The sequence below is a fragment of the Lepisosteus platostomus genome, chromosome 1 (assembly GCF_059453375.1).
Source record: "Lepisosteus platostomus isolate fLepPlt1 chromosome 1, fLepPlt1.hap1, whole genome shotgun sequence".
NCBI lineage: Eukaryota > Metazoa > Chordata > Actinopteri > Semionotiformes > Lepisosteidae > Lepisosteus > Lepisosteus platostomus.
Genome location: NC_142611.1, coordinates 72556206 through 72578319, shown reverse-complemented (window position 1 = coordinate 72578319; position 22114 = coordinate 72556206). Strand labels below are relative to the sequence as shown.

At 38.1% G+C, this 22114-nt stretch overlaps 1 protein-coding gene across 7 annotated transcripts in view; it reads right to left on the bottom strand.

Annotated features, from left to right (window-relative positions):
* The window catches only part of ldb2a (LIM domain binding 2a), a 214467-nt gene that overhangs the window by 44756 nt on the left and 147597 nt on the right, over nt 1–22114 (bottom strand). For all 7 annotated transcript variants that reach the window (XM_088636833.1, XM_088636859.1, XM_088636813.1 and 4 more), the window contains one exon: nt 1155–1327. In XM_088636833.1, the coding sequence (XP_088492959.1) occupies nt 1155–1327 (173 nt within the window). The remainder of the gene's footprint in view (nt 1–1154; nt 1328–22114) is intronic.

Here is a 22114-nt window from a genome sequence, read left to right as displayed (position 1 = left end):
GCGTTTCTTCCTCCGTAATCACTTAACACCACTGAAATGATTCACTCTGATCGCCCGATTTATCAGGCAAATTGCAGAGCGACCCTCGGTTGAATTCTGAACACGGCTGCTCCTGCATTGGCCATCATGAATAAATTACCGCATCCACTTCAAGGCACTGAGGCAGTGCCCTCAGTGCAGCAGCGCAACAACAACATCATTTGCTCTGCAGCACGGCTGCCTTCCTGAGCTGTGGCACAGAGCGGCGGCAGTGTCTCTCGCTACTGGGCTTTAATCGCTTGTAAAAGGGTTGTGAACTGTGGGTGCTCAATGTGAATACGAGGCACAGCTCCAGCCTGGTATCTAGAGGATCATTCTTCTCTGTACTCCGTAATGGCAAACCTGCTGGCTCAATTACTGCAGCGGGATCAGGTTTGTCACTTCATTCTCACGCCATGAATGGCTAAAACCAACCCAGCCTGTGCTGCTAAACCCTCACTGTGCTCTGCATTTGCAGCTACATTTGTTAAGCTTCTAGAATAACTCCTGCTCTGCACACTGAGTAGAAGCTCTGCCATTAACTGCTTCTACTTTTAATTTGAGTGCTTTTTCAGACATGAATAATTACATATCTCGCACCTCGTTAAACTAGAAATACAGTATTTCCTTGACCAAGTGCACCAACTCACATCAGTAACAACCAGTTGAGGGCTCTGCATAAGATTTTAATTAAATTAGTTTTTTGTTAAGAAAGTGATTAATCTCATATATACCTGATTTTATATAGAGAATATCAGTCCTGCATTTTCTGAAACTATCACTTATAGCAATGAAAATACTTGACTTTTTTTTTCCTTTTAATTACTGGCTACAAAAAGAGTGTCTGAATACTTCCTTCCAGAAGTGGAAGAAGGTGGTGATGGAATAAGACAGGATCCATAATGGAACTTTTTTTGCATTAATGCAACAAGACAAACCTTCATAACTGGTCACTTATTAACCTGAACGGACAGTAGTAATCATATATTCCCGACATAAACCTAACGCAAACAAACAACACGGCAGGGATAGCCATCACTTGTATCTGAAACGCTACAGAAAAGAGGGGGGTCAAACTTCACTCTAGAACAAAAAGTCTTGAAATTGAACTTGTTAGAATTAAAAGTAACCTTTACCTTTGTAAACATTGGTTTTCCATGCTGAGTGACCATGGTGCATTGATCACAGTCCACGGTGATGGATGAGTTGTGGAATGACTCCTTCGAGTGCTTGAGAATGTAGTACAAGTCAGTAACACCTCCTTCAAAGACGGTACTGAAATATCGAGGAATGAGAGTTCTTCCAATGGCTGTAATGAAAAAAATATATTTCAGCTTCTGCAACTGATGCTGAAACCAGGTGAGAAATAACTAAACATTCTGTGAACAGTTGTAGGAGAAAACAATAATATTAATTAGAACTTACTTTATATAATACAGCCATTATTCCTTGATTTTATTTAAAAGACTGAAGATCACTATCAGTGTGAACCCTTTATACACGTGGATTCAAAGCCATGATGGAAAACACCCTCTGTTATACAACTTTGTTGCTCTATTCTGAATTTCAACGCAACTTTTAATGAAATCTTGAAAAGTGCTGTTTTGTCTTTAAACTTATTTTGCTTGTACTGCATCTGATTTAATTTCTGTACAGGGGTGACTCTGGATGAGTAAAAATGATAGTAACGATGTGGAACTATCCACAAAAAAAGCAAAATTTCTTTTGAAGATGTGCCTGGTTTGACAGCACTACAGCCTTCTCCAAGGCCAAGTCGCAATGGGTTAAAATACAGTACATGCCTTCAGTTTCCTGAACAACATGTACCTAATCTTGATGTATACTCTTTCATCTTAAAGCTTACTTGCAGCTAGCTCCATGCCTGTCACCTAGTATATGCAAATCATGGTGCCATTTACAGCTCAGATAAATGACCCTAATTGTTGAATCATACAGCTTCAACACTTAAAAGTCTTGTTTTCAGAGATCTGGAAATTATCTGATGTCCTAGCTATATTTTACTATTGTTTTAAGCTCTGATCATGAGATATAAAAATATAAAAATGATTGGAGGTCTTTTAGTCTATCTAGCCCCATTGATGGCTTATTGATCAAAAGATCTCATCCAGCTGGTTCTTGAAAGAAGCCAGAGTATCGGCTTCACAAACATAACCTGTTGCTGTGTTATCACACTCTCACATACATCCCAGGGCTTGGTGTCTAACTAATCTGTAGGAAAAGCTAAAAATAAAAACACAAAACAATGAAGAACACTTGAATGACAATGGGGTCTACTCTGCACCTCAACTGGAAAATAAAGCAACCGACTAGCCAGCTCATAATTTAAATTTGGGCTTCTAAATAAATACTGTACATAGCCTGTTAAAACTAGCTCTCGGCAGTTTGAGAACATCGAGGGATGGAAAAACGCAACCCAGTTTGGAAGAGAAAATGAAGGTCTCCAGTGATTTAGAAACAAATAAGATGCAAGCTATTCTAAGAGCTAATGTGTTCAATACTGGAGGGAAGACAGCCCCTCATTAGACCTGCAGGCACTTCTGTGCTGAAACATGCTTCAGTATCTTAAGGAACTATCCAGACCAGTAGCACAGGGCAGAAAACTCGCAGATCTAATGAAACTGACTACAGAAGAATAAAATGGCAGGCCTACGGAGTTAAGAAGACAGATAATATGATACAATATGTATAATAAATGTGATATTTAATATCTGCCAGTATATTTAAAATATTGATTGATTATTGATTAAAAAACAATATTCCCAGATTTTTTCTTATCTATCCTTTACTGTTACAGTGAAAGATACATAATGTATTTTTAATTTATTGCCTTTATGATTGAAATCATCTTACACTGCTCACTTAGCCTTAACAGACCCACCACTAACATTTATTTACACAACTGGGATAGTTAAAATAGTTGATGACACTTGTCTCATTCCTCATAGAAAATTCGCAGTTTCCTTTCTTCTTTGAAAGCTTTTCATCACCCCCTTTTTTTTTTGTTTTTAAGAAGACCCTTGTTGATTGGCCCAGCTTCATAAACGAGCACTCAAGAGATGGGATTAGCAGTCACTTGTTTCAGTAAACATCGAGCATAACATATGCCTCTCAAGTAATGTGTATCCAAACACGCAATTTACAAATAATTAACATCATGTTAATTAGTCACATTAATTTATGCCACTTTATGGAATTGTTTCCTCAGAGTCCTCAGGAATGCTGCCAGTAGTTTGAGCCAAAAGACTGTGAAATTTTGCTTGAAGTGACTGTGGTGGCGGCTGGCTGTGTTTTTCACAGCATGAGCAGACGGCAGCTGGGAGCTGTAAAAAATGATTGAGTAACAAACAGCTCTATAGGTGGATAATAGCTGACAAAGCACATATGACAGTACTTAAACAATGGAGGCTAACAAAAGCCTCAGTTCTGCTGGACAACAGAGTATGTTGATTACATAAAGAAGATTCTTGAGAATCCGGTTAAATGCTATTATTACAGGAATGAAAACTAAACATTTCCAATTCTGTATACAGAAGTGCCTCCTTCCAACTTTCTTTTGACTTTTTCACAATGTGAAAGCAAGTACCAAACAACCACGTCCTCTTGTACCCAAATCCATCATGATGTTACAGTACAAAATTATCTTTTCAAAACCCAAAAACTGAACTGAATGGAAGAGATCAAAGTTAGAATCAAAATGAAATGAAAAGGACAAAGGACAATGCTTTTGGCGTGTTCAGGAGCGTACGACTATGCACTTTGCTGCTTTTCAATGGTTTGTATAAACAGGCTCTTATAATTCACATCACATCATTTGCAATGAATGCTTATTCAACTCAGGGTCACGGTGGCCCAGAGCCTATCTTGCGAAACACTGGGCACCGGGCAGGATACACTCTGGACAGGATGCCAGTCCATTGCAGAGCACACACAGACACAAACACACACACACACCCTCACCAGGGCAAATTTTCCGAGAAGCCAATTAACCTACCAGTGTGTCTTTGGACTGTTGGAGGAAACTGGAGCTCCCGGAGGAAATACGAACAAACGAACCACACAGCTACCACACAGATAGCACTCCGGGTTCGGAACTGAACCCAGCATCCCAGCTTGGTCAGGCGGCAATGCTAACCACTATGCTGCCGCCTGTAATGATTTTTATGCACTTATATAAACCAAAAGATTTTTCATTTGCTACTGCCAATAACATACTATGTCTCTATTTCATACAGTATAAAATTGGGAGTCCAGGACTGCAGTTCAAGCAATTAGAAGTCTTCACTAGACAAATACATAAACTTAGTGATTTGCTACAAAGGAGACCATGAATCCCACACTAAAAAAGTCTGTCAATGCTGATGGGTTTTTATGTCATCAAGAGGGAGTAATATCTATTAAGGACACAAAATCAACATCAGACACTAATAATGACTTGTATATTAAACAAATGAACTGTTCTATTTAGTAATGTGGGGACATTCACATATATTAACATATGTTAGTCTCAAGGGCCTGTTTTTAAATAAAAGTACACAGTGAGGCATAATCAGTACTTCTGTTGAGGTGTAATTTTCATGATTTGCCACTTGTAAGTGGCTACTATTACAATCGTGAGTCTTAGAAAAAAATGATGCCTTAATATTTATTCTTTCTTCACAGCGTATAACTTTATAATAGTTATTATACACTAGTATGATTAGTTCAACAACACTGTGTTTATGGTATTTGTCACAAAGTTTTGGGATGTTCCTTTGACTGCAAGGTTGGAAATTATTGGTGAGGGTTTAAACTGTCAAAAAGTTTTTTGTCAAAAAAAGGCCAGACATTACAAATAGCAGAAATACATACTAAAAATGTAACTACCACCTCTGTGTTTTGCAGAGGATTTTGGTTGAGTGACAACAATCTGAAACAAAGTATTACAAAACAATGTTTTAATGAAAGATGAATCTGATTTAGCTGTATAGTGTCCTGCAGGTTGAGCACTATTGGAGGTATTTCAGTGAAATTGTGAAATTCAGCCGGGGCACACATACTTTACTGTACAGTATATACGGCATAATAATACAGGAAATTGTATTTCATGGGATCTTGTGATTTTATTGACTGAGATTTATGAGTCATGAATCACTATTTCTCTCTCTCATTAAAGACCATTAAAGAAAACATACTGCTGCATTATTTGCTTCTGTAATATGTTAAACAATCAACAATTAAAAAAGGACAAAAGATATCTAAATGATCACAGGCAAAAGTCTAATCTTTAACGGTGGATTTCAAAACCCAGCTCAGAGTCTCACTGAGGGTATTAAAGCAAGGCTGATTATGCTCCCACACCCCCACTGTCTTCACGCTCCAATACGTGCACAGTGCGATGTGGTCCCGCAGGAGCAGTTACCTAGAGTTCCCTTTATGGGCTGGTGGACAGGACTGCCCTAAGCCAATGCAACTCTGCCAGTCAGCATGGGGTAAAATTAAAAGGGAGACTAAAGCACAGTTACTAGGTGGATCATGATTACATCTGAGACCTCTCCTGCTCCTTGCTTTGTGCTAGGACTAGAGAAGCAACAAGCCAGCTAGTGAAGACTTATCTTTACTGAGAAAAGAGAAATCTATATAGGAAGCTATATTTATAAAATAGCTGGGTTTGCTGCCATGACTGTCCTTTAGTACAGTATGAACAGAAACAGTTAACAGTTAGAGGACTGAAATTAAGGAGTTTAGCTGAAAAATGGGGTTCCAAAAAGATGTCTTCACACCCACAGTTAAAAACCAAACCTCATTGATGTAACTATCTCCAGCAGTTACTGGGACAGAAGATATTAACTGTCATACTGGAGCATGATTTGTGAAAAAATGCTTTCCTCACCTATAAGCACAAACACTGTAAATTCCAGCTGTTCACACACCAATTAGCAATGCAGTACAGCCAGCTGCCACCCCAACCTCCTCTAGTTAGGTCTGTTAAAGACAGCTGGGTCAGAATTAGGATTTAATTAAAAATTAGACGAAGGTGGACGAAGTACAACAGTCACCTCCAAAATTCTTGGCACCCGTGATGAAGATGAGCAAACATGCATATATGTATATGTGTATAAATAAACGACACAATATTTTATGCTCAAAAACATGGAAAAACTATGTTCTTGTATTCTAATGAAACTGCTAAGAAAATAATGTTTTTGTTAATAATTATGAAGGTCACTGTATATATAAATGGCTCTAGGGTCCTTTCAAAATTTAAATACAAATAATCATTTAGGGATCTATCAAATTAATGGTTCTTAAAAAGATATTTGATCAACTTTGTGTTTAATGGTTTAGCTCCCTCATTTTGTGCTTTATGACAAATTCTGGTCCATCACACTACTCATGCATCCTGACGGTGTTTTACGTGTTTGAAGTGGTCTGTCTTGTCGTTTTGGATCCTCCCCAGATCCTAGGTCTCCCACAGTTCCCTCTCGGAGAAGACAATGCGGACCTCTTCTTTCTGCAAGTCTCCTCAAGCTTACTCTCTCACATACGCACACTACTCTTCTTCCCCACCATCTTTCCATCACTACAAATCATAAAGTATCTTCCACTAATCTCCAGGCACTAAAGTACTGAACTCGACTATCTCTGTGCCATCCAGTTCTCTGGAGGTCCAGCATTACAGCATTCATATAAAGTCCATGGCCATCAGCTTTTCTCTTACTCTATAATCTCATTCTTACTTCACTTCTCATAAACATACACCTTCCCTACACACAGAGAGGACCACAGAGGGCAGACCACACTAGCTAGTTCTTTAATAATACTCTCACACAAACTCTCTCAGTTGATCCTCGTCTGACCAACAATTGCGTCTGCCTTAGCAGCAGCCACTTTGCATTTTCCTCTCTCTCTTTGGAGACGGCACATCTGTCTGCTGATCGCATAGCACAGGGAGTAATGAGGTCTCAACCTCTGCTACCTTGACTCCTCTCTCAGGGTCCACTCGAGGTCTCCAGAGATTACTCTATTTTGCTCCCAGATGAAATACAAACATACATACTGCATTCAAACCTTTACAATTGCAAAAACAATGACTCTATTAAAGACCCTATTAAGACTTCATTTTTGCATTTGGATGTGGGTTGGGTTGCAGATTGTGTTTGCCATTGGGACGGGTTGCGGGTGATGTGTTTCTTGCTATAAGGGTTGTGGGTTTGGGTAAGGTTTGTTAATGTTGGGTGCAAGTCGGAGGTAGATTTTAGAATTAGGCCCACAGAGCTCTCTTCAGGCCATGATGAAGAAGGAGGGGAAGAACAATGAGCCACTGCCATTACAGCTGGCTCAGGAGGAGGAAGACCGGTCAGAGAACTGGAGTTAGTGAGAGGGGACATGCAGTGGCCCTCACTGTCGTGGCCTGAAGTCTCTGGAGGCCCTGGCTGGAATGCCCAGATAGAGAAGGTGACAAGACGATATCTTGCCCCCCTGTCCCTGAAAGTGTTCAAGAGTCTCCGATGTAGGAGGAAAATGGCACTTAGTCATTCCATCAGGGACTTCAGAGTGCAAAGACATCAGGTCTCAAAGTGAAAGGAAGGCGATGTAAAGCCGAAAGGTTTCTGCCCCCAGTGGGGGAGGACATCACCCTGGCACCTTGCCCAGCATCTCTGGAGAGGGAGGACTTAGCAAGACCAACAGCTCGCTTCCCATGGTCCCTTGCCTTAGGGCAGCTGGGGTGGCCAACGTACTGTATGACCTTAAGGAAGAAACATTCAATCCAGAAGCGGTAACCCTCCTGTTGGTGTGGCCTGTCCTGCGTGCACAGCCGACCCACTCCTGGTCTCAGTGCAGGCCTGGATACAGCTGTTGGTGGGGAAGCTGGAAAAGGAGAATGGATTGAAAGGCTCTGGCAGGGGAGATTTGTGGCAGGCTGCCTACACGAAAGGTATAGCTACAACAGGTCCATCACTAGAGGGCATCTAGGAAGAGGTCTCAATGACTCAATTGAGTAAATACACAGTATAGAAGGGCATCTGGTTGTTTATATTTGTAATTGCTTGATTATTAAATTGTATTGGAATGAGAGATTCTGAAAACTTTGTTTTGTCCAAAAATTGTGTGTCTAGAGGAAAAACAAAAAATCTAAGAGAAACTGAGTAGTTCTGTTTTATTGAGGAGAACGATATTTATTAATAAAGTGCAAACCTGGTCTCTGGCTCATTAATGTGTCAAAGACCCACATATCCTGCATATATACTGTATATCATATATGAAAATTGTTTTTACAGCACTCTGCAAAGGATTCTATCCTTGAAATATACTAAATAAAACTGTTTCATTGATAAAGTTCAAGTAAGTAACTGCATCAGCATGTGTAGGCTGCAAAGGAACGTGTAAAGGTTTATTCCATGTTGAAAAGAGAAGAAAAGAAACACAGCGTTTCAGCTATGGAGCCTTATTCAGGTGTCACACCTGACTATTAAATCAATCAATTTCTCAACAACTATGCTCATATTTCTCAATTTAATATAAATAACTGTTTTAAAATGCTTTGCCCTTAGTACTATCACACATGGTGAATACTACTAGATGATATTGTTTTACCATTGTTTTAGCCTTAGGTTATCCAATAAAATGTATAATTTGGAGTGTGAGAAAAAGCTTAAGATCCATATGTAAAGTGCTCTAGTAACTGGTTATTTCTATTATCCAACCATAAAAAATCCACATAATAGATTTTACTATATATTTGTAAAATAAATTGTGAACAGTTTATTTTTGTAAAACATAAGGTGGATAAGAATCAATGGGGTCAGTGCATCTGCTTTTGTTGCTAAGAAAAGGGCTATTTAGACTTTACAGTTCTGACAGAAATATAAAGTAAAATGTATTGTAATGTACATTGAACAATGTAACATTTCGCCTACTGATGGGTTTAACTGAGGACAAAACAGTCCGTAGGGGCCTCCACAGTAGCCTCAGGATATATAAAGCAGCACAACACATTCATTCACATTAAGGAATTGCTGATGGCTCTGCTCCACAATATCACGCTGTGGATATTTTCGCTATTTTACTACTTGCCAAAGAATAAGAAAAGGAAATGTTTGAAAAATCTACTGCATTCTTACATTTCTTGTCTGTGTCAGCGAATCCTGTTACCATTTCTGTGTACAATTTCTTTTGCAACAAACTACAAAACAAGGATGGCAAAATATGGTGCACAAAGTCATCAACTTATAGTATATTTCTTTTACTTTTAATTATAAAACTTACAATCCTCTGTTACAGAACAAATCCCAGGAAATAGTACTAGGTATTTTGAATCCATCAAAATCTAGCACATTTTACCTGCGAGGGTCAGTGTTTCACTCAGCCCTACATACCTCATATAATCTTAATATTTGATGTTGTTTTGTACCATCCAGCCCTTTGGCCCATGTAAGGCAGTATAGGTCAGATTAGTGACAACCTCACACATTCCAAACCTGACCTCTGTACTTCATCATTACTTTACTGCACCTGCAATGTTCAATGTTATCTGAAAAACACTGCATTGCTATAGGAGCAGAGTTAACATCTAATGTGTTCTCCCTACTGGTGAATATTATGTCTCCTGCAATTTTGAAAAAAAGATTAAAAAAGGAAAGGTAAGATCTTTCAAGGCATCTTTTACCATAGGAAAAGGAAAATGCTTCCACATTGCATTGACTCTCTCCATTACTGCCCTCAGATAACATCGTCTCCCTTGTTCTCTCGTGCTTAGCTTGTAACTTGAGTTGTTATCTGAGTGATGTGCAAAGAATTGCAGATTGCTTGCGATTTTGTGAAACGGGACTTCTGTCCACTAGGAGCTGAGGTCTATCAAGAACCCTGCTTTGTGTAGGCCTGCACAAGCCATTGATTGGGTGCCAAATTTCAGTTCTGAGATAAAGGACTAAGAGGATTCATATACTTAGCATGGAAACAGACTTTTTGTCATGTATCTTTTTAGATTTTTAGATGGTTTTGGCATCCTTTTGATTAACTGATCATTCACGAATGACTGAGTGCATAAGCACTAAATTAATTAGCGAAGGTTTTGGCACAAGTGACAAGGTCATTTAACTCCAAGCCTGGTGAGAAACACGATAGAAAACACAAAAAGTAATCAATACGCCCTATAAAAAAGCTTATCAAGAAACTGACTCTGTTCCAAAGGTATGCTGGATGTCAGTGTATTAATGTTCTGTGGTGCTCACAGCAATTTCAAATGTGGTAAGATATTCCAGACACATACAGTCCACCAATGAGGGGTCATAATCTTTGAGACCATAAGTCACAATACCTCTCCAAGATCTATGCTCCATCTTTGTTATGATTTTTGCCTTCTAGTACCACTGCTCCAGAAATACCATTTTGCAACAACCCACATCCCTCCTTTGCAGGGAAGATGACCACCACTGTTCCACTGCTCACTGGAGCTCACTGATGCAACTGAATGAGGTGTTGTGAGCAAAACCTTAGGTGAACCTTTGTAATGAATCAAGGTTTTATTTAGAGCACCCTGACAGATGTCTAGTCTGTCCCACAGAGTCATCAATGTGGATGTTGCATGTAGTTACAGGTGTTTTGGTCTGGGACGAAGTGTCCCAGAACCCTTCTTGTAGAGATTGATGGCCACCTGTGCTCACAATGCTACCACTTCTGTGAACTCATTCTGATATGATATTCCAGCAGGAAGACACATGCCTCCACCTGCAAGGCCTCACAGCAGCTGCATACTGCTATGGCTACTTGAAAGATATTTGTCAGACTGGAGAACCATTGACATCATGGCATGAACTGGGATGATGTGTGCCATTGAGGGCTCAAAGACCAAAACCAGTCTCTCTAGACTCTCAGAGAGGAACAGGGGAGAATCCCACAAGACAGTAACTGATACCTGATGTACACAATGCACTGCCACTGTACAGCTTGTATTGTTTCCAGCCACAGCCACACACACGACCAGCCTGTGATTTTCACACTAGACTCTTTGTTGATCAACCCTGTAGATCACAGATATTAACTGCTATAATGAATTTATATTTAACCTTGGTCATATCTGATATGCACCTAGTTTTCATTCGAATGCTTCATATATACTGTAAATGGTTCAAGCACTAAGAGGCATGGCTGGTCAGCTGTAACTCAAAATGATTTGACATGGCCATTTATTTTTTTTCCAAAAACTTTCCTTAAAAAAGAAGCAAGCGCTTCAGCCAAATTGCTTGTGCTCATTGATGAAACAGAAAATGAAACTGGGCCAAAAGTAAGAAAGAAACAGGGCCACAGAAAGATGTGACCATAATTTCAACAGCAAAGGTCTGGTTTTAGCCTCACAAAACCTAATGTGAATTATAAACAATGTTTGCATTAACCATCTTGATATCTTGATGTACAAGGTCTCTCCCGTTTTATTTTGAGGCTCTATTAAATATTACTTTGTGATGCTGAAAGGTAGCATAGGACAAAAAGCCAGAAGAAATTCATTCTGGTTGAGGAGGTATTCATATTTTAATCCCCTACATGTTTATTGAATATTTCTACTGATCATTAGGGTGAGTTTCTTATGTAGTGGGACTTTGTTTTTCTAGGTATTGGGAGTTATGTGAGAATACTTGTTTGCCACACAGGGGTTTACACTGAGAGAATAACATCAAACGATGGCTGGATCTCTGGGGCCACTGCAATATTTCAGAAAGGAATGAAAGCAGACAGACCTAGTGGGAAAACCTTTTGTTTTATTGAAACCTTTGCTTGGCAGTGTCTGTGTGCTTTTTTTTAAATATGAAACTAAGTATGCAGTGAATGGCCAAAACAATATTCCTCCTTACAGAAAATCCTAATGAAGGAGGGATGTAGGAAACTGAGTTTACAATAACTCAATAATCACATCACCCCAATGAAAAATTAGCTTAGATCTGAGACCCCACAAGCCTTTGAATGTACCACAGAGGAATGGTACTAATCATTTTATTTATGGGAAATGGGTTTGGTTTTTAAAAAATTTAACTCGAATTGGTACAGCACATATAATGTGAGATTTTCATTTCAAACAGCTCTTGCAGAGCAACATTCTGACAATAAGAAACAAGCCCAGCCTTCCAGTAATGACCTCTCAAGGGACCTTTACTCAGTGAACTGCTTTAACCAAAAAGTTATTTTTGAAACATATCAGAATCCACGTTTTAAAGCTAAACTTTTTGCCAGAAGAAGTTTCATATGAAAGCTCTCATCTGCATTTCGGCTAATACAGGAAGTCATTACAATTTCTGCTACGCCAACAAGAAAGGCCAACATGAGTTGAACTCTGGTTGGACTACACTAGGAATATACAGTACCCCCTCTATGTACAGTATGTACTGTATACATACTTTAAATACTGTACTTCCTCACACAATCCTGGGTTCTTCTTTACAGCCAGTAGCCATTATAAATTTAGGAGAAAAATATTGTTAATTTACTGTTAACACAAAATAGGATAAGGCAGATAAAGTTAAAATAAATTCCATTATCCAGATCCAGGCTTTTTAGCTGGAATGGGGATATTCATCACAATTCCTTTGCCTACAAAAACCTTATATAAAATGCAGAGGATCCTTAAAGCATCAGCATAACCTAGTACCTTGGTCCTATGCATCCTGTCTGGAGTGATCTATATACTCACAGGGCTAGTTTCTGTAAAGCAAGCACAGAGAGTTTTATAAGAAAACTGGACCGCTATGCTTGGAGGCTCACATTTTAACACAGCAGGTCTCTTTTTATGGATTATTATAGTACCAGGATTCTCAGCCTTGGTCCTCAAGACCAGCATTGTCTGCTTTAGTGTCTTTGCTCTAGCTCAGCTTTTAATTATTTAATCGAACACTTAAGCTGTCTAATAATTTGCCAAATTAACCACTTTAAATTATTTCTAAAAGTTCTTGCAATTTACAACTTAAAAGTTGTAAATTGCGGGAACTTTCAAACTCTTTGAGAGATTGAAATGAAAAGGACCTCAGTAAGCCAATTATTATTTTCATTCAGATTTCAAATTAGGTAAGACTGTAAATGGAACAAAAGAAAATTTCAAAAGGAAATTGGAGTTTTGAAGGGCATGACAGGCAACCCTATACATAAATATACAGTAGTTCTATAATACATACAGCAGACAGCAACACGCCTTTTGGTATCACCATATTTCCAAAATATCACTAATATAACGAAAATAAAGCTCTCTATGTCCTAAACGCACTTCAGATCTCTATTTCTTAATTAAGCTCTCTATTATTAGTGTTCCAGGTACCATTTACTTTTCTGGACTGAGGTACACACAGTGATTATTGAAATATACTTTTTATGTCTCAAGAATGTGGTCTTTAAGGGCATTCTGTATACAGTACATAGCGTTAAGATACAGGGAGTCCAGATTTTCAGGAACACAATGTTGAGCACTGCAAATTATTTACACGACAAAAAAACAACTTTGTAATACCACTCCTTATTTTTGTCTGTTTGTTGTCAGATAATTCTTTTAGAATCATTGCAAGAACAGTCATATAAAAGACATTTTGTGTGGATGACAATCTGAGGTAAAGAGAAATATGATGGAAGGACGATGGGGAAAGTCTGGCTGAGGCTGCAAGGAATCTAAATCTGTCAAGAAGCAGGGCACCCAGGCTTTGGAGACAATGTGGAAAGACAAGAGAGGCTGCTTGAAAATGTGTCCAAGGCTGTTCCAAGACCCCACAGAGCCACTACGGTATGACAGTAGTGCTAGACTGCTAGACAACTAGACAACACATGAAGGCTATCTGCAGGACGTTCCGTGTCCTGGCAGACTTTTAACAGAAGCCTTCATGGTAGGGATGTCAAGTGGTTTGTGTGCTGCTAATGTCCTCCCACAGAAAGGTTCATTCACCCTGGTGTCTCCAATTCTGGATTATCTGCTTTGTGGTGATGACTGATCTGAAGTCACAGCACCATGGAAATGGACAGAGATAGAGAGGTATCCTGGGATGCCACACAGTCCAATCCGAAAACCTTACATCCTAAACCTGGAGTCTAGACTTTATTACCGTAATGCTCGTTATTAGAATTGTCCTCAATCTGGACATTGAGTATTATCTCACAAGGAGTTTGAGAGACTAGAAGGGTCTGAAGTTGTCACTGGCCTAAGAAACACAAGAAAAAGCCTTATTACATTAAACAAAAATCAAATACTTACTTAGACATACTCATACTGTTGAACCAGTTTTGAAACTCTATGTTAGGCTCAGTATGAAACCTGTAAATTCACAGATTATGTCTCCATGTACATGGATTTAACAGCAAAATGGTGGAGCTCACAAGGAGAGCTGCATGGCTAGAGGCATCTGTCTGATGTACAAGTTGCAGGTTGGTGTCAACTGGCTGGGGAGGGAATTATGTGTCATTAGGGTCTGAGCCACTGTGATCACAGCTCTGAAATGGAAATGCCTATCCCAGAGCAGCTGAGCGCTCTGAGAGCCAAACAACAACCTCTGCTGCAGTGTGATCAACACCACTTTTAATTATAGCACAACTAACTGCTCTAAATTACACCTATTTCACAGAAGAGAAGTGTGTATTTTCAGCAGCAATTATTTTCAGAGACTGTGCCAGTTGTTGTGAATGTCAAGGATAACTCTGCTATGCACTCAATGCAGGAAGGAGTTAAATAAGCAAAAAATAACAAAAAAGAGAAAAAACACTAAACTAGAATATCAGCATTATTGCTTATACCCCAGACCATGAAATATTAATCATAGTCATGAAACTTTAATTTTTTAGTCCTACCATACACTCTGTATGCCATTTCACTGGACTGTCAATTACATTTCTTCTCATTGCTTTTCCTATGCATGATAAATTATTATGAATCCTAAATTTAAGCACAGTTTCGTAAGAACGCAACACAACCAAAAGGAAGATGAAAGTTGTCAATAATAAAATAAACAATTGCAAAGAAAAGGTTATTTTGTTAAAAAACAGTTTTCTGTATCTGCTTACATTACAGAAAAAGCCAGTACAACTGAAAAATAAAGTGGGGTCTATAAAAAGAGACAACTGACAAATCGTTTTTACACAGCGTTAGGGTCCAGCAATACAACTTGCTTCCGCATTGTGAGAATCCAAAAGATTTGACATCATTTCTGTATTTCCTCAGTCCTCCCAAAAGAGAATACACAGAGATCAATAATTTAGACTGTGGGTCATTAATGGGAAATACTGCAATAACACTGAGTTCAAAAGTTTTACGACAACTTTAAAATATATAGCACGACAACCATCCCCACATTTAGTCAATCCCTCGCCAATAAAAACAGTGATTTACTATATACCATAATACTACAACTATTTACAGCAAATAACATGTAAAATATTTTAACTGCAGGTGTTCAAAGCAGCAGAGACAACATGGAAAAATGGAGTGCCTCTCATAAGTGCCTCAAAATTTCATAATTTTGCTGTTACATGAAGGATAAGAATATTATATTTTTTTCAAGTTATGATTGATTGATTAATTCATAGCAATACATTGATTTATGTCATGACATAATATTTAGGTTGAGAATAAAAAATGGAATTATGCTATCTTACAAAAACACTACACTTTGCCTCTCTCATATAAATACAATGACATACATTAAATATATATTATATTGGCAGCACTGAATTCCAGACAGGATCTTTAAGACAAGTGTTTTAATACTCAACCCTCATTTCCTTATTTATTCCATAGTCAATTTGACCCTGGATTTGCTGACACTTACTGATGCCCTGGACTACGTAATACACCTCAATACAGGAGGAATGTGTTAGAACATTTTCATATACAATACCATCACACAGATACTGAAAAGTATTATTAAGGAGAGTTTTTTTTCCCAAATATTCGGTTTGAAAAGATCTCGCTTCTGTTTGGAGTTTCTTTGCTTGCAAGCAGATAAGCTTTTGTAATTGAATTAAAAATCCCGAAATAATAATATGGCATTGTCCTTCTTAATATTCTTGCTTTTTGGTTTTAAATCAGGAATTTTATTTATAAAAAAACAATGCATCCCTGTGCACAAACTTCTGACACAGAATAGTCAGAGAAAAGAACAAGACTTGTCACCCACATTCACCCTTTCCTATGCTTGGCTTCACATGAATGGTGCTGGAAGAAGCACTGCTAGAGAAGTCCCCCAGTCAATAATTCAGTAGGCTTGGTCCTTTGCTGATGTAGCTCTAATTCTATTCCAAAGGCAGCCTACAGGGAACCCAATCCAACATTCTGGGGGAAAAGTACAGCACATTCAAACACAAATGGTTACTTCATGGTTTTGGTACTATTTTGTCATTTGCCTTTGGCGAGCATAAACAATTGGGAAGATTGTCTGGTGGGAACTCATTTTGTATTTTTCTTCAAAAGTAGTGAGATTCCTTTCAAGATATGTAAGGTTTTAAGTTCATGAAATGAGGAAGCAATAAAGGTTGAAAAGAGAAGAGAGAAAACTCAACGTTTCAGCTGTGAAGCCTTCTTCAGGTGTGAGAAGGTGTCAGGTGTTCTTCAGGTGTCAGCCTTCTCACACCTGAAGAAGGCTTCACAGCCAAAACGTTGTTTCCTCTCTTCTCTTTTCAGCATAGAATAAACCTATTGATCCTTTACAGCAATAAAGGTTAAGGCTTTTAGGTTTTACTGAACTTCAGAAAATTAGGAACTATATAAACAGTGCGAGATTTTGTTCGTACTGTACTTTTAAAGCCCAAGCTGGTCAATTATTTCTCCTTAATTTCCTCTTCACCGTTTATAAAGCTAGACAAGGGGGCTTTGCTGTAACTAAAACACAGTTGCAAACACACACATGGCAAAACACTTGAAAGCTGGTGAATCTAAAAACTGGTGTTTACTGTTAATCCTTCCCTGTAATCCACCCAATGAATACACCAAAATGCACCACTGTGAGCACATTAGTATTAGTGCTTGTTTTGATTAGGGATTATCTGAAGCAACAATGAACAAACTGCTTTGTCGTTATCATTGATTTCTGCACACCAGGAGTTAGACTGACATGAGTGCAGCTCAATCAAACAAGAAAAGAAAAAGATGAAATAATACAGTATAAACATTTAAGATCTTGATGGAGTTCTGAAGCTTTTGAAGCCCACAATACAGATTCTGAAAGCTCCTTCCCGTTCTTTCTTCACAGAGTTCTACCAATAATGATCGTTTTATCAAGTTTCATTTTATACTTCTATAGTGTTATCAATATCTCAAAGATCTGATTGATCAAATGTGTCCTGATTTAATTTGACAAAACTAAACTGCATTTATTTACAGGTTCAAACATTAGACCATTAAGTTCTGATTATAAACAGAGGTGGAGCAGTGGCTCTGTGGCTAAGGATCTGTGCCTGTGGCTGGAAGGTTGCCGGTTTGTATCCTGCAGTCAGCAGAGGAATCCTACTCTGTTGGGCCCCTGAGCAAGGCCCTTAACCCCAACTGCTCCAGGGGTGCTGTATAAATGTCTGACCCTGCACTCAGACCCCAAGCTTCTCTCCCTGTCTGTGTGTCTCATGGCGAGAAAGTTGGGGAAACTGTATAGGGCCAATAAAGTGATCTTATCTTATTTAAACAGGTTTTTGAAAACATTTTTACCAAACAAAACTTTTGATGATACATGCAAGATATGCTAAAAATAAATTCACTGTGAATTTCTACTTCTGCAAAATAAGTCAATTTTTCTTGGTTTCCAATACTTTATATCACAGAAAAGGCATGGAATAATATATTGGAGTTTTTAGCAACTTCATTGTAAATGTGAATTGAAACAATCATAAACATCTCTATTTTTAAAGACATCTGACTTTTCGTACAAAAACATGTTGAATAACACAAGACCTAAAAAAATTGTTTCTTGAAGGCACCTCTAAAATACCTGTATATTTATTTCATGTAGAGTTATGTGTATTCATTAAGCTTTAAAATAAAGAACTAGAAATTCCAATGAAAATCAAAGAAGGGAAACCTTATTATAAGCTGTACAGTATATATATATAAAAATATCATTATTAAAAAATAAAACAATATATTAACCTGGTATAACACCGTGAACCAGTCTTCATCAACATATACTGCACCTAGCCAGAGAGAAGCAAAGCAGCATATAACTAGGCATTATGTTCAATTCTTTGCAAATGTATTCAGCCCATATCACTACTGATACGCGATGCACTCTTTTTCAGTCTAGCTCATTCAAATACCCTAACAACGGGGTACGCATATGACAAGTTATTCAATTATAAAACTTTGTTCTTTCAGAATGTGAAATTTTGAGTTTCTTCTGGGTTTGGAGTCAGGGTAATTACCCTATCAAAAAAGACTGCCCATCTGCGAGTTCTGTCTGGCAGGACGTCATGATTTTCTTTTCAAATATACTTTCTGATTTGACTATATTTCCTGGAGATACTGTATACTAATAAAACAGCACCTTCACGTTTCCAGCTTCATGTTTCATTTAGTGCAACCTTCTGACAATATCTCCCTTGATTTAGCTGTCACAAACTGCTTCCTTTTAGAGCTGATTAGCTCTGATAATGTATTTGTTCCTTGCATTTTTCCCAACTGCTTTTTGATCAATTTGTACAGAGTTGTCTTACTTTAGGCATTTGTGTCACTTTCCTTCTCTGAAAGGTTTTCCAAGCTGCGATTCATCCTCTATACAAGCCTCTCAGAGACAACTTTTTTTCCCCTGTTGCCTTGGATAGAAAGACATTAGATGTGGGATTCAAATCACCAGTAAACTCAACCTTGGACTTGCAGTCTTCTCTTTAATTCACTTTCCTCTTATTTTTCCTTTTCCTTTTATTTGCATAGCTACTGGTATTTTTGAATCTTTTAACTGCAGTCTGACCTCCATTATGCATAATATTGACTCCTTGTGTAATTATCTCATGAAGGGTAACTATGGTTGTATCTTCATTAAACTGAATCTCCATCTTAAGGGCCATGGTCACTCGGTTAAATTTGTGTCCCCTGAATAAAAAAACCGAACTGCTTGCACCAATATTTCAAAGCAATCTAATTTCTATGTGGGTGGACACATAGACATTTAGTTATTTTAACATTTAGTTATTTTGTTCCTGTGCATGTAAAGAATAAAGGGAAGATTATATAAAAAGGGCTCCTGGGACATTTCTTCATACTAATATACAAATCTTACAAAATGTCCAGGCAAAGGCAATAAATATTTCTCTACTAATGATACTCAACCAATTAGTTTTTCAAAATTCAGTTAGAAGTTCTGTACTTTTTTTGCTTTATGTCTAATTAGCCTAATTAGTAAAACATGAAACTCACCCAACTTGTCATATTTGTCCTTACAGATTTTTTTAATAAACTAAACACGGCTAAATGCAAAGTGCAAAAATCGCTCAAGTTTCAGTTTTATTGATAAAAATGGCAATTAAAAATTAAGTAATACCATAAATATTATATATAATGCTTTTTTTAATTCCCCCAGTTGTGTTCCTCTGAAGCTCACACGGGAACTGAAGAAGAATTCTAAACAGCACTGCGTGGGGATTCAACATCCATCTGATACATTTCCAAATACTTCACTTCTAAGTCTATCAAATATTAACAAGTTCTGTAGTCTAAACATGGCTGGTTTATCAAAAGGCTTCGCAGAAACATCTTGTGGTTTAGTGTCATGGGACGGTAAGATAAAGATCATTCCACGTGGTCTCTCAGTAAACATGTTTACCAGGCCGGGCTGAAGAAAAAATAAGAAGGAATCACCCAAAGCCAATGATTCAATCCTTTTACCATTTGGGGTCACTGGAAAAACAAAATGTTGACATTTTGATTATCTAAATCACCATTGTTAAACAGACTAACTGTTCAGAGTAACTTCATTCATTTTACTGCTGAAGTACTGTAACTCACAGCACAATTTCCAGGCTATACAAAACTCAGCTGTAGAACTCATTATGTTCTCATTAGCAGTTGTTGCTTGCCAGAATTGCCAAGACGATCACCTACAAGATTCCAATGGAGAGGGGACCGAATGCTCAGGTAGATTAGATAGTGTTACAGAAGGCAACCCTCATCACATACTCTGTTTCCATGCTATTTCACACTTTCCAGGAGAAACAGTGTAATTAATAATAATTAATAATTGCTTACACTTATATAGCGCTTTTCTGGACACTCCACTCAAAGCGCTTTACAGGTAATGGGGACTCCCCTCCACCACCACCAATGTGCAGCATCCACCTGGATGATGCGACGGCAGCCATAGTGCGCCAGAACGCTCACCACACATCAGCTCTCAGTGGGGAGGAGAGCAGAGGAATGTAGCCAATTCATAGAGGGGGATTATTAGGAGGCCATGATTAGTAAGGGCCAATTGGAAATTTGGCCAGGACACCAAGGACAGTGTAGAGAGTAAAACCGTTTCTTTAACTTTGTAATTTCCAGATATCCTTGAACTTAATGGCTCTTGAATCCAAAAGCCCATTATATGTACAACATTTTAACTTAATAGAATAATTTTCATATATAATGTTCATCATCTTTGTTACAGTGTACACATGAGCAGGAGAGTGATAAATGAAATGCAATAATACATTTTAGTCTCTTTTCTTATGTTGATCAGTTTAGGTTCTTGTCCATCAACGTGAAACGTGAGGAAGCACCTAAAAATGATCTGCTCCAATGCAACTGCTCCCAAATGCTGAAAACAATTTCAGTGACTACAATCTCATAATCAGGAAACAGGAGTCAGGAAGCAGTTTCCCAAAACAAATGCCCTGCTCAGTTCTGTAACAAAGAAAAGAGTAGCCTGCTCTCCACATAGTTCTGAGTAAACCTCTGAAGACTGATCACCAACATAAAGGTTGAGAGCCAAGCACTGTATGGTTTCAAATGGTCCTTTCATGTTCAGTGAATTTTAGAAACAGAATTTCAATACTGCTGAAACAGCTTGCTGAGCACATTGTTTCTCCCTTGCTATGCTACCACAAGATCTGCACATGCTGGAAAGGGGGCAAACTCCAAATGCAATGGCAAAGTCTTGCAAACTACAAGCTTATTTTTTAAACATTTCACCTGTCTTGTAAACAATCACAAAGCAGGAATACAATACAGTATATCAGTGACTCATGGTCTCCCAGATCATGGCCTATTACTGACAGACTGTGTTGGGCAGTACTGTCATGCCAGGTAAGAAATTATAGAAATTATAGGCTATGAACACTTCAGATAGTGTGCTGGCTTAGTCCAGAATCCAACATACCAATGGCATAGAGGTGTTATTTTGGTAAGAGAGCATTGCAACTTTCTGTGTTTTTATTTAATGCACAACAGGCTTGGCATTCATCGTGTTAAATCACGTCATCAGTTGTGCCCAATCAGCTTCTTTCAACAGCAGAAGAAGGCACTTACAGTAAAGTCTCCCAGATAAGTCATATACGACCAATTAATCAAAATGATAACAAAAACATTTTAACATGATTCAAAAATGGTATTCTTAGCTTTCTAAAAGCTTCAATTGAAAGCTTAGAGCAATAAGTTTCATTTGATGCTCACTGTAATACGCCACAAACAAAACACTTGAGGGAATCATGTAATCTGCAGAAATCAACTTTGTGAATTCTAATTGGAGGACTGCAGCTCAATATTTCCAAGTCTTTAGATAAAATTGACATTAGCAAAATATAGCAACTCCTGTTGAGACAACAATGATGCAAAATACAGACTTAAAGTAGCTGGGGCAACAGGAATAATGTGAAACACTTAATTATGAGAACCTAAGATACTTCAATAATAAATGCGGCAAATTGGTCTCACCAGCAAGTAAAGAGAGTTAGAAGATATACCACTGTGAAGTACCAATTATAGTGCCCATGTGGTAACAGCGACAGATCAAGGTCAATGTGGGGGGGATTTTCAAGTGACCTCTGGAATAAATTATTGGTGCAATTCTGAGCATAGAAGAAGAGAATCCAGAGGTAATGGAAATTGTTCCCAATCTGCTCGGGAAATTGTTGTTGTTATTCCTTGGGAAACAAAATTGTGAGAAAGCAGGAAGGCAGA